At 40.4% G+C, this 16,386-nt stretch overlaps 2 protein-coding genes across 7 annotated transcripts in view; both read left to right on the top strand.

Annotated features, from left to right (window-relative positions):
• Positions 1-2,011: 2,011 nt before the first annotated feature.
• The window catches only part of CPNE1 (copine 1), a 38,198-nt gene continuing 23,823 nt past the window's right edge, over positions 2,012-16,386 (top strand). Inside the window, exons 1-2 of one of the 6 annotated variants that reach the window (XM_084887725.1) lie at positions 2,068-2,152; positions 7,746-7,798. Coding sequence is in view for 1 of the 6 variants with exons in the window: in XM_084887721.1 (XP_084743847.1) it covers positions 4,178-4,243 (66 nt within the window). In the remaining 5 variants the exon portion in view is untranslated. Of the gene's footprint in view, positions 2,153-4,145; positions 4,244-7,713; positions 7,799-11,748; positions 11,887-16,386 lie in introns of those variants that run through there. The other 5 variants (XM_084887724.1, XM_084887723.1, XM_084887722.1 and 2 more) reach the window with 5 other exon arrangements.
• Positions 11,766-15,356, top strand: RBM12 (RNA binding motif protein 12; the record flags this gene model as incomplete). Its single annotated transcript, XM_084887720.1, has 1 exon — positions 11,766-15,356. The coding sequence occupies one exon, from the start codon at positions 11,766-11,768 to the stop codon at positions 14,601-14,603; it is 2,838 nt and encodes a 945-aa protein (XP_084743846.1). The 3' UTR covers positions 14,604-15,356.

Below are 16,386 nucleotides of genomic sequence, written 5' to 3'. Positions count from 1 at the left end.
TATCTCCCTTCCTCTCTGTACAAAATCAATAAAATATATTAAAAAATAAAATAAAAAATGAAATTGTAAGAGAAAGTTTATTTAGAAAGTTACAGAGGCAGTAGAAGTAAACCAGAGGGGCTGCATTGGCTCAGGAAAAAAAAATATAGAGGCAGAAGGGCCCTTAGAACTTAGGTGAGAGAAAGGCAAAGGTGACCTGCCTGGAGGGAAGAGAAGGGAGAAGGGAAAGGCCAGTAGGTGCTCCAGAGAGGGAGAGCTAGCCAGGCCTGGTTTTGTAATTTGCTAGTTTTGGCACAATGGGCCAGCACCAGGCAAGTCTGCCACATTAATCTAACTAAAAGCATGTTGAAGTTGTGGAAATTTAGTCCCTGTTTTTATTAGTTAACTCCTCACTTTGGAAAATTAGTTCAATTATGGTGATATTCATGAACATATGTTCATGAAGATGCCAGCGGCCCGGTGCATGAAATTCATGCACAGGTGGGGTCCAGAGGCCTGGCTGGGGATCAGAGATGATCAGGTTCCCCGCCTCCCTCCTCCTCCTTTCCTCGCTCCCTCAGTGCCCTGCCACAGCTGGCCACCGCCATGTTCCGCCCTCCCCCTGAATAATTGGGAAAGCTTATGGTCGGCACACATCATAGTGGGTGGTCGAACTCCCAAGGAGACAATTTGCATATTAGCTTTTTATTATATAGTATATATAGAATAGAGCAGTGGTCAGCAAACCTTGGCTCACAAGCCACATTCGGTTCTTTGGCCCCTTGAATGTGGCTCTTCCACAAAATACCTCGTGCGGGCGGCACTCACATACAATTCGACTTAAACTTCATGGCCCATGAGCAGAAGTCAATTTTCAGCCTGGGCAAGTCTATTTTGAAGAAGTAGAGCCACACTCAAGGGGCCAAAGAGCCGCATGTGGCTCCCGAGCCACGGTTTGCCGACCACTGGAATAGGGTACAGGCAGGGGCAGTTGGAGTCTTGGAGGCCTGGACCAAAGCAGCATCAGAATAACTTTTCTATAATAATACTGAAGTGGCTGAAACCGGTTTGGCTCAGTGGTAGAGCATCGGTCTGGGGACTGAAAGGTCCCAGGTTCGATTCCGGTAAAGGGCATGTACATTGGTTGTGGGCACATCCCCAGTAGGGGGTGTGCAGAAGGCAGCTGGTTGATGTTTCTCTCTCATCAACGTTTCTAGTTCTCTCCCTTCTTCTCTATAAAAAATCAATAAAATAGCCAAAACCGGTTTGGCTCAGTGGTAGAGCGTCGGTCTGCGGACTAAGGGGTCCCAGGTTCAATTCTGGTCAGGGGCATGTACATTGGTTGTGGGCACATCCCCGGTAGGGGGTGTGCAGAAGGCCGCTGGTAGATGTTTCTCTCTCATCAACGTTTCTAGCTCTCTCTCTCCCTTCCTCACATCCCAGTAGGGGGTGTGCAGAAGGCAGCTGGTAGATGTTTCTCTCTCATTGACGTTTCTAGCTCTCTCTCCCTTCCTCTCTGTAAAAAATCAATAAAATATATATTTTTAAAAATCAATAAAATATATTTTTTAAAAATAATACTGAAGTGCAGTTGTGGATAGGTTAATGAAGACTGGTGGGTCAGGCTCCCCGATTGAAATTTTTTAATGGAAAAAGAATGAGGTTTTGGTTCTTCTGACAGGGAATCATCACTAGGCACCATTTTATGGTCCTTTTAACACTCAAAACAATCACCCCAAGCAGGTATTTATCTCCTTTCGCAAAGGCTTAAGAAAGTGAAGCAATTTGCACAAAGCCCCTCAGTCAGGGGCCGACCCAGATACCGTATCCATCCCGCCACCAGCGTTTGACTCTAAGGCGGGGCTGGTGCGCCAGAGTCGCTCGCAGGGACTCACCGCTCTTTCCACCACCAACCGGGGCAACTTCCGGGAGGTCGCCCGGAAACGTCATTGCGCTTGCGCCGTCTCGCCCGTGACGCCACGACCCAATCCCGCCCCTTCTGGAACGCGGACCTGCGGAGCGGGCCGGCGGCCATTTTGTGAAGCGGCAAAGGAGGTGGTGGCTGCTCTAGGCTCCGGGAAGCCGTTTCGCGTTGGGGCAGTCCGCCGCGGGCGGAGGCACTCTCTTGGGGAGTAACTCGGCTCTGGGTTCGGGTGCCGCGCAGTTCTCCCCGGTAAGACTCCCGCAAGCCCCGGAACTGGCGGGGCTGTGCGGGGCTCGAGCCGCCCCTTGGTGGCCCGGGGCGGGGCCTTCGGAGGCCTCGCAGCCCGCCGCAGCCCGCCGCAGCGGGCGCCCCACACAAAAGGGTCGGGTGTGACTGCTGGCCGCCTCCTTGCACCTCTGAATCCCGAGAGTATTCCAGAAGGATGCCAGAGACGTTGTGTCTGCTTCCGGAAGGGGAAACGAGGCTGTAGGGAGGGCGCCCTGTGGTCTGAGAGGGGGGCCGGCGTTGGGTGGCCCCGCGGCAGAGAACGCATACCCACATCCTGCGTGGAGCGAGGCTTTCCATGCCCCCAAAGGGGGTTAGGGATTATAACTACCTTTCTGGGCCCCGGAGTGAGGGGCTAATTATGGTAAGGACACTTCCTCCACCCGAAGTGGGAAGGAGGCCGGGTGGCTTATCAGGAAAAGGGACTAGACTCAGGGCACCCCTGGGGGGAGGAAGCTGTAATCGGTCCATTCCTAGGAGTCTAGGAAAGAAGTTTCCGAGCTGGCCGTTTTCGTGGCCTGGAGGTGGAAGGGGTTGCAGTTGAAATGCTTCCAGAGCCCACGCTGGTATCCCTTTAAGAGAGCGCTTTTGATGCAGAATGAGTTTTCGTTGGTGGAGGCTGGTCGTGCTGCTCTGCAGCCACGTGAAATGTGTGGGAGGAGCCTTCCGGACGGACCTACGGCTTAGTGACGGCGATGGACGCTAGTGCCGACGCTCAACTGCTAGATTGTAATTGTACGGGCTTTAGGTGCGCCACCAAAGGGTGCCTTATTGTGAAAAACACGAGGGTTATTCTGGGTTATTGGGCGCTAAGCCGTATGCCGGGGGTGGTTGTATACTGGGAGTTGCAGGCTCTGTAGAAGAGATTTTTGGACTCTTAAAATCCTCCTTTGGTCCAGGATTCCCAGAGATGACCCGATGTAAATTGGGGTTGTTGGCAGGAACCATTCTGTATTATTCAAGATTAGGGTGATGCTATTCAGTATAACTGGGGGGGAAATTGCAGTTGAAGTTTTGTTGGGGAGACGTGACGGAAGTATTTCTCTTAGAGTTCCTTGCTTGACTGGTTTAAAGTGGTGCTTTTTTTGGCAAATGCAGTGTTAGGAACATGAATTGCCTTGGACTTTGGTGTATAGTTCGTATTAATGCGTTTTAGAGCATTTTCAGTTGAGAAAAATTCTACAAGTCTGGACATATAGGTCGATCTTACTTTGTTTTAATTACAGAAATACAAGACTGGTTGTACTTGATTTTGAAATTTGGTGGCTTTGATAGAACGGAGAATTTCTGGACGTTGTGGAAAGTAATTATGTTAAGGTATTTTCCAAGAATATTAAAAAGTTGGGGAAGAATTGTTATAGGTGATTAAAATAATTTTATGGTAATTTTTGAAGAAAATGAAATGTTTAGTGTGTTTATATAAAAGTAGAGGATGTGCTTATATTGCTGGAATTTTATTTTGAACAAAACGGAATTCATTTTTGTATCACCTTTATATGCTCCATCAAATGTTTGATAATGCTGTTTATGGGTTGTAATGCACAATTTCAATTTTTCTTATGTTCATATCTGTTAGGTGAAACTTGAGAAACCATTGTGGTAGTTACTTGGAACATATTGTTATGTGCTAATTGCAGTATAATTCAGGCTTTCACTTTATTTGACATGCCAAATGTTTTGATTGTTGCTTATTGAGAATTTGGGGGCTCTTGGTACAATTTTTTATATGAAACTTGATTTTGTGGGCAGTGTGTTCTAGGAGTTGAAATCCAGTGACAATTTAATAATGTTTTTATTCCATTTTGTAAAGACCCACTCCATCATTCAGTTAGATTAATATTTTTTTGTGTGGATGTTAGCGAAAGAATTTATAAGTGTTAGTAGTGGCTGCACAAAAGATTATTTTTAATTTTAAAAATATATTTTATTGATTTTTTTTTTTTTTTTTTACAGAAAGGAAGGGAGAGGGATAGAGATTTAGAAACATCGATGAGAGAGAAACATCGATCAGCTTCTTCCTGCACACCCCCCACTGGGGACGTGCCCACAACCAAGGTACATGCCCTTGATGGGAATCGAATCTGGGACCCTTCAGTCCGCAGGTGGGATGCTCTATCCACTGAGCCAAACCCACTAGGGCACAAAAGATGATTTTAGATATCCCTCCCCAAAAAGTACTTAATAAATGTCCATGGGATAAATGAATATTGCTAATTGTTTTAGGTCAACTGTGCATCTAATTTATACAATAGTTATCTGATTTTACTATCACCACCCCTATACCTTTTGGTTTGCAGAATTTAGTTAATTAAATTTAAAGGCAGCTTTTAACATCTTAATATCAATAGCGAGGGTGAATGAGGTCTGCTAGGTTAGAAATAGTATTGTTACTTTGAAGTTTAAATCTAGTAAGATAATGAATATTTTTGTTGGCATTTGGGGGGTATTGTAAAATTTAATATTATAGTCTTTTTCATGAGGAATAAATATCTTATTTAGAAATGTCTTGATTTGCTGCCTTTGAATATTGACTGAAGACTAATGGGAAAGTGGTCTATCAAAGGGATATATCTCGCTCAGTATTAGAATTGTTTCATTAAGACTGATCCCAGAATCTGAAATGTGATCCATTTGAGGATGGGAACAAAATCAAGTGGATGAAGCTGTATTTTTTTGTTTGGTTGGGTTGGTTTTCTTTTTTTGTAATGACTACCATAATTTAATCATGCTGCTTATAGTGTTATGCCCATTATAATTGGTTCTCTGTTGCTTATCTCTGAGGTGAACATTTGAGAGGTACTGGTTTTTGTTTCTTTTAAATCTGAAGAACTTAGCTCTGCTATACTCTGGTTCTTGTTATTTAAAGATTGTTGAAGAAAGTTAAAATTCACTTTTGGATATTTATTACCAGATGGAGAGTGAAAATGGTTAAGTTTGTGCTTTGGCTTCCTGATAAAAGAGGATTGTTGTCAGACATTTTATTCTGAAATTTCAAGTGATTGGGATGACTAGTAAATAAAATCTGCCCTCTCATAATAATTTCTGTAGCAGATATTTGTAACTTGCGCATTTATGTATGTGGTATTTGTAAAACTGAAGCAAGACCACTGTTAAGACTAATTCCTTAACATAAAGTGGAAAAGTTTACTAAAGCTTCTTTATTTAAAAAAATGTGTGTGTGTGTGTGTGTGTGTGTGTGTATGAGTGTGTGTGTGTGTATATATATATATATATATATATATATATATATATATATATTAAAATTGATTTCAGAGAGAAAGGGAGAGGGAGAGAGGGATAGTAACATCAATGATGAGAATCACTAATCAGCTGCCTCCTGCATGTCCCTCACTGGAGATTGAGCCTGTAACCTGGTATATGCCCTGACTGGGAATTGAACTGTGACCTCATGGTTCATAGGCCGATGCTCAACCACTGGGCCATACAGGCCTGCCTAAAATAAGCTTTAGATCTGAAATGTAGCAGTGGGCTTAATCAGGCCTATTTTCTCCTTCCCTACATTTATGCTCTAGGCATAGGTAAAAAAATGTATTTGCATAGAATTGTTTTAGTCTTATCCTGCTAAAATTAACCAAAGTTTAAGGTGATAGGAGTGGATTTTTCATTTTGATATCCTGCATTCAGTTGCTGGCTGACATTTGGAATGAGTAGGCTTCCTGGAAAACAGTGATGCTTTTATTAAATTATGGTGTTCTTTACAAAGTGAGGTGTAGAAAGCAAAAGAACTTTAGTTCTCAGTTTATATATAATACCTTGCCTCTTTGAAGGTGGAAGTGTAACAGCAAGAGTAGTGAAAATCTGGCTTCTGGCCTGAACTTCTTGTGTACTTTTCTTTGGTATGGGATGAGATGGACTTTCCCCTTTGCTGAAATTTACACATTTCTGTCTAGATTGATTTTGGTTTTTATTTATTTTTGTTTGATCCTTTAAAAAAAAAAGATTGATTTTCCACTTTATATTGAACACACAAATCTTGAACTAGGTGTTTAACCAAGTTCAACTGAGCCTTGGAATTTTTCCTTGTGGAATGAGATGTTTTCTCCTTTTTACAGTTATTCCTGGCAGTTCTGTAAATATTGTATTTCTGGGAATAAACCTGGTATGTTTCTTTCCTGGTGGACATAACGTGCTTTCTCAGGTCAGGAAAGGAAGAGACAAAGGAATGTTTCCCTTACCCATAGGGCATATGTCCTGGGCCCACACAGCTTTTTAATTATAATCTCCTGTAGTGGATCATTTGTTTATCACAAATGCTTATCTAGAAAATTACCCTGGTGCTTTGGCTCATAGTCTTCATGTAAAGCAAGCTTTTTGTTTTACATTTCCCTTTGTGGCTCGTTTAAATGAAGAGTTTGAAAACTCCTTAGTTTTCATTAGAATCAATTTATACAATATAAAAGATTAATACAATGCTCTAGCTTTTGAAGGCATTGTTTAAAAGATATTTGCATAGCTCTTGGTGGCAAAACAATCTCAGTCTCACTGTTTTTGAGTAATTTGAGTAGTTACTTAGATGATTAGTTTGTCCTTTAGAAAAGTTGGGAGTATCACTAAAATTTTTTAATGTTTTGCTTTTTGTGATATTAAGTTGACTGGTGGTATCTTGATCTTCAAAGATAGTAGTTTAAAATGAGCATCATTGTAATAGTAATCTTAATACCCAACATGACAATTTTCTTGTATTTTATTTATTTGAATTAAAAATGACCTTTTGAGTCTAGTTGTCAAATCATTTGGTCATTTATATTGCTTGTGAATTGTTCATTGCTTCACCAGTTTGGGGAAAATTCCAGTGAAAGAAGAGTGATCTGTTTTTACTTTGGGAAGTACTCTTAATATCCCAGATGTTTTTAGGGATTTCTAGAAATAAGTTTCTTGGGACTGTTTTGGTGTTAAAAGAAAAACCACTTTTCCTTAATATTTTGAACCCCAATAGTTTTAACTTGGTATTGGTTCTTACAGCCAGACTTGTCTCTCTATTTTTTATGTTTGATGCTATTTTGGTGCAAAAGAAAATACACTGAAAGAGTTATTGCAGTAATTTTCATCGGTATCCTTGAATTGATTGTTCTGGAACTGTTATGGTACAAACTTGTTATTGTGCTTTTTCTTAAAAATTTGGTGAGAATCTGAGAAAATAGTCTGTAGTTGGACTTGCGATAGGGAATTTTCTGGACTGCTTTAACATTAGGTGATAAAAGCACTTTCCTGCTGTGATGCTGAGAGTTTTATGACTTTTAGTTTTTAATTCTTGGGCTAATTTGTGACACACTCTTGATATTTATATAATATTTTGAGAAATACTCTAATTTGAAAGCAATACTGAGTAATAAGCACGTATAGAATTTTGGTATATGTCTTCTTCCTTTCCTCCTCCTTTTTATATACATTCTAATAAAGTACTCTGGTTTCAGATTTACCTTGGTAATGTACAGTTCAGTGTGGCCTGTGTGTGTTTTGTGTTTCCTGCATTGATTTTTGCCTCCATTTATTCTCTATTGCAGTCTAAAAGTTGGTTTTAATTGGTTGCCCACAGGATTGACATGGCCTCTACTTCTTGTTAAGAAAATACATCTCTTGTTTTATCAGGTAAGAGATTTTGAATAGAGGGTTTGCTTTTATACAAAATAAAATGAGATAGCTTATTAAGTAACAAGAAAATATGTGTAGTAAATTGTGCGGGATTTTTTTTTTTTTTTAACAAGTTTATCTATTGATAAAAGATAAAACAAGATAGGGGTGGGATAGGGATGGGTTGGGTACCATGATGGAGGAACAGTTATTTCTTTTCTTTGGTAGTCAGTTTCATAGGGATGCATTTCTCCTGCTGAATTCCTAATTAGGCAGTAAGTAGCTGCTTTCTTTCCTCCTCAGTAGCATGTAGACTAATTACAAATACAGGTGCTTGTTATTGGTATGGTTTTTAAAATATTTCTTAGAAGTATAGGCATAGGTAATGGATCATATGTTTCAGAATACAAATTTTTACTTCAATGGAACCTCAGTAATTGGAATCTAACCCTCTTATTAAATAACCAAGGTAGGCTCCAGATAGTTTGAAATGATATTAGTATATCTGTCAAATAGGTACTTAGTAGCAGAATAGCACATCTTATTTCATATTTTTTAGAGCTAAAAATGTTTTCTATGTGGCTTTATGAAAAAATCTTGTGCTCTACTTTGATTTAGTCCTCAGCCCTTTCTAGCTGATAATCGGGGTAGATGTTGAATACCATGTTTTCATGTGTACCTTGTACAGAGTTTAACTAAATCCCTTGACTTAGTAGCAAATGGTTTGAAGACATTCTGTGTATGTTACTTTAACCCTGTGTTTAATTCTTATGTTCTTGGGACCATATCAAGTCCCCATTTTTATTGTCCCAATGCAAACTAACACCTCTCTCTCAAATTGTTTTGTATACATAGAATACTGATGATGCTTCCTCCGTAGATAGTGATTAAATGATTAAGCATTTTTTGAAGTTGAACAGGAATGCTGTCTCAGTTTTGCTTGCATATAGCCAATATTGTAGAGCACATGTGTCAAACACAAGGCCCACGGGCCAAATCCAGCCCGCCAGGCCTTGCAATGCGGCCCACACCGCGCTGTCATCACTGCACTCCGCTGTCAGTTTATGACATTGTCAGTTTATGACTGTTCAGTAAACCATTCGGCCCGCGATTTAGGCTGGATTTTAGATTTTGGCCCCTTCTCTGATTGAGTTCGACACCCCTATTGTAGAGTCAGAAATATAATGACTTGGATGCTTCTTAATGAACTTCTTGATAGAGACCGCTAAATAGTAAATAAGGAGAAAAAGAGTCTCTTGGTGTGATTGTTTTTTAGTATATTTCTTGTCAACTCTTACAGACCAGTTATAAAAACTTCTCCATCCACCAGTTTCTGATGCTTTATAATGGTCTCACAAGAGGATTTTCTGATTGCTAGTCCACCTTTCAGGATTAAATTTGAAGGTGGTGTGTGTGTGCTTACGTATATGTGTGTAAAAACTGTCAGAGCCAAATAATGTTTCTCCTTTCTGTACAGCAGTCATAATATTGAGCTATAATTACAGATTTTTTTTGCAGTGAGTTACTATTCATATAATATTTAACATTGAAAAACTGCTTTCATAGAGTTGTGGAGTTTTTATTTATTTTATTATTATTTTTTTTAATGTATATTTTATTGATTTTTTACAGAGAGGAAGAGAGAGGGATAGAGAGCTATAAACATCGATGAGAGAGAATCATCGATCAGCTGCCTCTTGCACACCCCCTACTGGGGATGCGCCCGCAACCAAGGTACATGCCCTTGACCGGAATCGAACCCGGGACCTTTCAGTCTGCAGGCCGACGCTCTATCCACTGAGCCAAACCGGTCCCGGCGAGTTGTGGAGTTTTTAAAAAATATATATATTTTTATTGATTTCAGTGAGGAAGGGAGAGGGGAGAGAGAGAGAGAAACATCAATGATGAGAGAGAATCATTGATTGGCTGCCTCCTGCACTGCATGCCCCACCCTGGGGATGGAATCTGCAACCTGGGCATGTGCCTTTGACTGGAATCAAATTCAGGACCCTTCAGTCCACAGGCCAATGGTTTAATCCGCTGAGCCAAACCAGCTAGGGCGAGTTGTCGAGTTTTTAGAGTTTGCAACAGGAAACTTTGCTCTTCTAATGCTCTCATTTGAGAAGACAAAACTAAAGTTCAAATATTTTATGATTTCCCTGAGGTCATAGAACCTGTTTAATAGGTTCATATATATATATATATATATTTCTTGTTGTTTATCCTCACCCAAGGATATTTTTCCATTGATATTTTTAGAGAGAGGGAAAGACAGAAACATTGATGTGAGAGAAACACATCTATTGGTTGCCTCCTACACACTTCCAACCAAGATCTGGGCTGGGGAGGTTTCTATTTAAAGGTTGATTCTTAAGATGGCTTGGGCAGCATCCTATGTTGTTGAGGACATAAAGTTGAAATTAATATTTTTCCAGTGCCAATAATTTGTTGTGTGTCGCTTTACAAAGACCTGCCATTGGCATTTATTCATATAAGCCATAAAAACTGAAATTTTACTAGGAGAAAGTTTTGGTGTGTGTTTTTTTTTAAACCTTTTATTGTTTTTTTACGGAAAGGAAGAGAGGATAGAGTTAGAAACATTGATGAGAGAGAAACATCTATCAGCTGCCTCCTGTATACCCCCCACTGGGGATGTGCCCACAATCAAGGTACATACCCTTGACCGGAATCGAACCCAGGACCCTTGTTCGCAGGCTGACGCTCTATCCATTGAGCCAAACCAGACAGGGTAGGAGAAAGTTTTTTTAAAAAAATACTTTAAATTGATTTTTAGAGAAGCGATAGAGAAACATCAATGTGTGAGAGGGAAAAACATCCCTGAAACCTGGCATGTACCCTGACTGGGAATCAAACGGGCAACCTTTTGGTGTATGGGTCAATGCCCAACCAATTGAGCCATACCTGACAGGGTAAGAATTAGATCAAACTTTGTTTTATTAGACATTATCTAAGGAGATCAGTGAGAACCCAGAAATTTCACAGGAGTTATGTTGGGCCAGAGACTAAGCAGTCACTGACTAAAGTTCATACTCTAGTTCTAAAACAAAAAATTACCTCTTTTCCATTATCAGCTCTTATGAGAAAAACAAAACATTTTTAAACATTTTTTTTAACGGAAGGTTTGGGAATGAGTTATTGGACCTGAATTTTAATTAAAATAGCCATGATGAATGGTACTGTAACCAAGTTCTACTTTTTGAAGTGAATATAGGTAACTAAGATTTTGGCTATTTTATTCAGTATTTCTTAAGGATTCTTACCATTTATTAGCCTTGTTTGTAATAAATACTTTTATATGTAGTCTTCTTTAATAAATAAAGCTGCAAGGAAGATTGAAAAGTTAGTAGGGTAAAAAAATGGAGTCTGTTCTCATTTGAGATTTGAAACTAATGTTGAATATTATTTTTAATTAATTAGTTTCTCTTTTTGTTGGATTTTAGATTGAGCTACATAAAAGGACACAGATAATTCTGTAAGGTTGTCAGGTTTATAAGGAAGATTCTAAGCCAGTTTTAAATACTAACTTTGATGGATCCTTTGGATATTTTCCCCCTATAGATTATTGAATTTGTTTCCTGATTTGATGTACACATTTCTTTTAAATCTTAAGTCTTATTTAATCATGGTCTGAATGATGTAATTGGTGATTTACTGTCCTGTGGTTGTTTGTTTTTTTCCCCCCTGAAATTTTGAGTCTTGGGGCTGAACTTCTAATTGTTTCCAGAATTCCTTTTGGAAGTTGAAATTGTCTAGGTTTTACATTGTAAATGGTACATGAAGCTCAGTTTTTAGAATATTCAAATTTTCTTAAAAAACGATATTGCTTGTGATAGTTTGAGGGATTATTTGAGGGCCTAATGTGGTAGCTGGTCATTCTTGTAGCTAAAAACTTGGTGTGATAAACAGGAGTCTGACCTGGCCGTTGCCTTTTCTCATCTGCAGGTGTGTGTGGTTTCAGCGCAGCATGGCTGTGGTCATCCGTTTGCAAGGTCTCCCAATTGTGGCGGGGACCATGGACATTCGCCACTTCTTCTCTGGATTGACCATTCCTGATGGGGGCGTGCATATTGTAGGGGGTGAACTGGGTGAGGCTTTCATCGTTTTTGCCACTGATGAAGATGCAAGGCTTGGTATGATGCGCACAGGTGGTACAATTAAAGGGTCAAAAGTAACACTGTTGTTGAGTAGTAAAACGGAAATGCAGAATATGATTGAACTGAGTCGTAGGCGCTTTGAAACTGCCAACTTAGATATACCACCAGCAAATGCTAGTAGGTCAGGACCACCACCCAGCTCAGGAATGAGTGGCAGGGTTAACTTGCCTACAACAGTACCCAACTTTAATAACCCTTCACCCAGTGTAGTTACTGCCACCACTTCTGTTCATGAAAGCAACAAAAATATACAGACATTTTCCACAGCCAGCATAGGAACGGCTCCTCCAAATATGGGGACTTCATTTGGGAGCCCAACGTTTAGCTCAACCATTTCGAGCACAGCCTCGCCAATGAACACAGTCCCACCACCACCAATTCCTCCAATCCCAGCGATGCCATCTTTGCCACCAATGCCATCCATTCCCCCAATACCAGTTCCTCCTCCAGTACCTACATTGCCTCCTGTGCCTCCAGTGCCCCCAATTCCCCCAGTTCCTTCTGTGCCACCCCTGACTCCACTGCCACCCATGTCGGGCATGCCGCCCTTGAACCCACCACCTGTGGCACCTCTGCCTGCTGGAATGAATGGCTCTGGAGCACCTATGAATCTGAACAATAACCTGAACCCCGTGTTTCTGGGCCCATTGAATCCTGTTAACCCTATCCAGATGAATTCTCAAAGCAGTGTGAAACCACTTCCCATCAACCCTGATGATCTGTATGTCAGTGTGCATGGAATGCCCTTTTCGGCAATGGAAAATGATGTCAGAGATTTTTTTCATGGGCTTCGTGTTGATGCAGTGCATTTGTTGAAAGATCATGTAGGTCGAAATAATGGGAATGGATTGGTTAAGTTTCTCTCCCCTCAAGATACATTTGAAGCCTTGAAACGAAACAGGATGCTGATGATACAACGTTATGTGGAAGTTAGTCCTGCAACAGAGAGACAGTGGGTAGCTGCTGGAGGCCATATCACTTTTAAGCAAAGTATAGGACCCTCTGGACAAACCCATCCCCCTCCTCAGACACTTCCCAGGTCAAAATCGCCCAGTGGGCAGAAAAGGTCAAGGTCAAGATCACCACATGAGGCTGGTTTTTGTGTTTACTTGAAAGGGCTACCATTTGAAGCTGAAAACAAACATGTCATTGATTTTTTTAAAAAGTTGGATATTGTGGAAGATAGTATTTATATTGCTTATGGACCCAATGGGAAAGCAACTGGTGAAGGCTTTGTGGAGTTCAGGAATGAGGCTGACTATAAGGCTGCTCTCTGTCGTCATAAACAATACATGGGCAATCGCTTTATTCAGGTTCATCCAATTACTAAGAAAGGTATGCTAGAAAAGATAGATATGATTAGGAAAAGATTACAGAACTTCAATTATGACCAGAGAGAAATGATGTTAAATCCGGAGGGGGATGTCAGCTCTACCAAAGTCTGTGCTCACATTACAAATATTCCATTCAGCATTACCAAGATGGATGTTCTTCAGTTCCTAGAAGGAATCCCAGTGGATGAAAATGCTGTCCATGTTCTTGTTGATAGCAATGGGCAAGGTCTAGGACAGGCATTGGTTCAGTTTAAAAATGAAGATGATGCACGTAAGTCTGAACGCTTGCACCGTAAAAAACTTAATGGGCGAGAAGCTTTTGTTCATGTAGTTACTCTAGAAGATATGAGAGAGATTGAGAAAAATCCTCCTGCCCAAGGCAAAAAGGGGTTAAAGATGCCTGTGCCAGGTAATCCTGCAGTTCCAGGAATTCCCGGTGCTGGAGTGCCTAGTGCCGGAATGCCCAATGCAGGAATGCCCAGTGTTGGAATGCCCAGTGCAGGAATGCCCAGTGCCGGCATGCCTAGTGCTGGAATGCCCAATGTGGGAATACCCAATCCTGGGATGCCCAACCCGGGGATGCCCAATCCAGGGATGCCCAATGCAGGGATGCCTAGTGCAGGAGGTGAAGAGCATGCCTTCTTGACTGTAGGACCTAAGGAGGCCAGTAATGGGCCTCCATTTAATTTTCCTGGTAATTTTGGTGGGCCAAATGCTTTTGGCCCACCACTGCCTCCTCCAGGATTAGGAGGAGCCTTTGGTGATATTAGGCCTGGTATGCCTTCAGTTGGAAATAGTGGTTTGCCTGGTCTGGGACTGGATGTTCCAGGTTTTGGAGGTGGACCAAATAATTTAAGTGGGCCTGGATTTGGAGGGGGTCCTCAGCATTTTGGAAATGGCCCTGGTAGCTTAGGTGGTCCCCCAGGCTTTGGAAATGGCCCTCCGGGTCTTGGAAATGCCCCTGGCCACTTGAGTGGGCCGCCAGCTTTTGGGCCTGGGCCAGGGCCCGGGCCCGGGCCTGGTCCAATCCATATTGGTGGTCCCCCTGGCTTTGGATCTAGTTCTGGAAAACCAGGACCTACAGTAATTAAAGTGCAGAACATGCCCTTTACTGTGTCTATTGATGAGATTTTAGATTTCTTTTATGGCTATCAAGTGATCCCGGGTTCAGTTTGTTTAAAATATAATGAGAAGGGTATGCCCACGGGAGAAGCCATGGTGGCCTTTGAATCTCGGGATGAAGCCACAGCTGCTGTCATTGATTTGAATGACAGGCCTATAGGCTCAAGGAAAGTAAAACTTGTATTAGGTTAGCTGTTCAAATCAATTCTTTGTAGGTTAGATATTCATAGTGTTGTGATTAATGCATCCAGATTGTTTTCCTAGTATTTCCAGGTTAGAACCTGTGGATTGTTTTTATTGCATATAGATTGGTTTTCATAACATAGAGCATTGGTTGACTGTTTACAGAAGACTCACAACCAGGATAACATTGCTGTATGTTATAGTAAAACTGTCTGGAAAGAACACAAAAAATGATTTTGGCATACCATTAGAGAAACGATTTGTAAAACTCAAATGACGACATAAAGCTTATCAAGGAGTCTAGATTGGTTTTGTTTTGTACCACATGGGATGAAGAAAATAGAATTGTCAATAGAGCTCATTAAGGGTGCTTGTGCCAGCTGCTGAAAAATAGATGTTGGTTACTCTTGGAATTTGGTTTAAAGCTGGACAGATTTGCTTTGTTATAGGATCAAAGCTTTGTCTAAAGTCTTTATTTTCTTTTAAAATTAAATAAAATCTCTGTATACAGATTCACTGTATGTACCTTTATTGCTTTTTGAGGGTTCTTACTGTATAGACAGTCCTGCTTCTGAAGTTGCTGCTTTGTTTGCCTAACCCACTCATTTGTAAATGAGCAGAACTGTTTTGTTATATATATATTTTTAATATAAACTCCACACTTGGTTTGTGCTATAACCTTGAATTTTGGTTTCTGATGTCATACTTAAAACTGTGGAATAAGACTTTGCCACAAAAATAAAATACGGAGTTCTCCACCTACCAGAGCCTTTTTGGTTTGACTGCCAACTTTTAGTTCAGTCAGTTTAAAAATTATTCATGATGCTTGGATGGCTTCAAAAACTAGAAACTGCTTTTATAATAATTGTTTTAAGATTCCTGATTTGAAGTCAAGTCTGTGATGGACTAATGTTCTGCCAATTTCTTTCTGTCCCAAATTTATTAAATTTTGGCCTATAACTAAATTGTCCATTTATAAGAAAGAAAATTATTGTATCTAGGTTTTTAAAATTGAAGTTGAAATCATTAGCTGTGTTAGCAATAGTGTTGTAGAATTAAAAAATATATAAGCTGGTGTGTAGATTAATATGCATTTAATCCTATTACTTTTGGAGGCTTTTGGTCTAGTAGTATGATCAGGAGCCTGTTTACAAAAATTCTCCATACAGAATATAAATACAGCTGCCAGAGGGAAGAGAATTGAGACTCCTTGCCCTTTCATATTATTTTCTTTGGCATTCAGGATACCAAAGCAGGATGATCACATGGGTTCTGGTCGATATAAGTGTCCTTGTCATGAAAAACATTTGCCTTACAATGTCTTGCTCACTGCGACAAAGGCTCTACTTATGGTTACTTTCCTTCTTAGCGAAAATATTCTAAAGAACTGCCACGTAATAAACATGGTTGGAATGGGGGATTGGGGAGATATTATGAAAAACAAATTTTGTCTTTTACATGGGCCTTTGTGTTGATTTAAAACAGCCTCAACATTTCCTAACAAATCAATGTACTTACAAAGGGGTCAGCCTTTTAAAAGAAGTATTTCGGGGGGGGGGGGGGGGTTGTGGAGTGCTTTTTTGTGTTGCAAGTCAGTGGAACACTGAAATACACGCGTCGTATAATAGTGGCAACAATTTCATTTTTTTGTGTTAAGATTTGGAAAGCCTATCATTACTATAATCTTAGAAGATTGACAGTACAGGATTTTTGTTTAGGGAAAGGATTGGTTAGACTTTTTAAAAAAGACATGGCTGTGTTGTGGATCTTGATAATTCACAAATACAAATTT

Source organism: Pipistrellus hanaki (assembly GCF_964339955.1).
Source record: "Pipistrellus hanaki genome assembly, chromosome: 6".
Taxonomy (NCBI): domain Eukaryota; kingdom Metazoa; phylum Chordata; class Mammalia; order Chiroptera; family Vespertilionidae; genus Pipistrellus; species Pipistrellus hanaki.
Note: the sequence above shows the minus strand (reverse complement) of the source record. Positions and strands in the feature narration are given on the sequence as shown.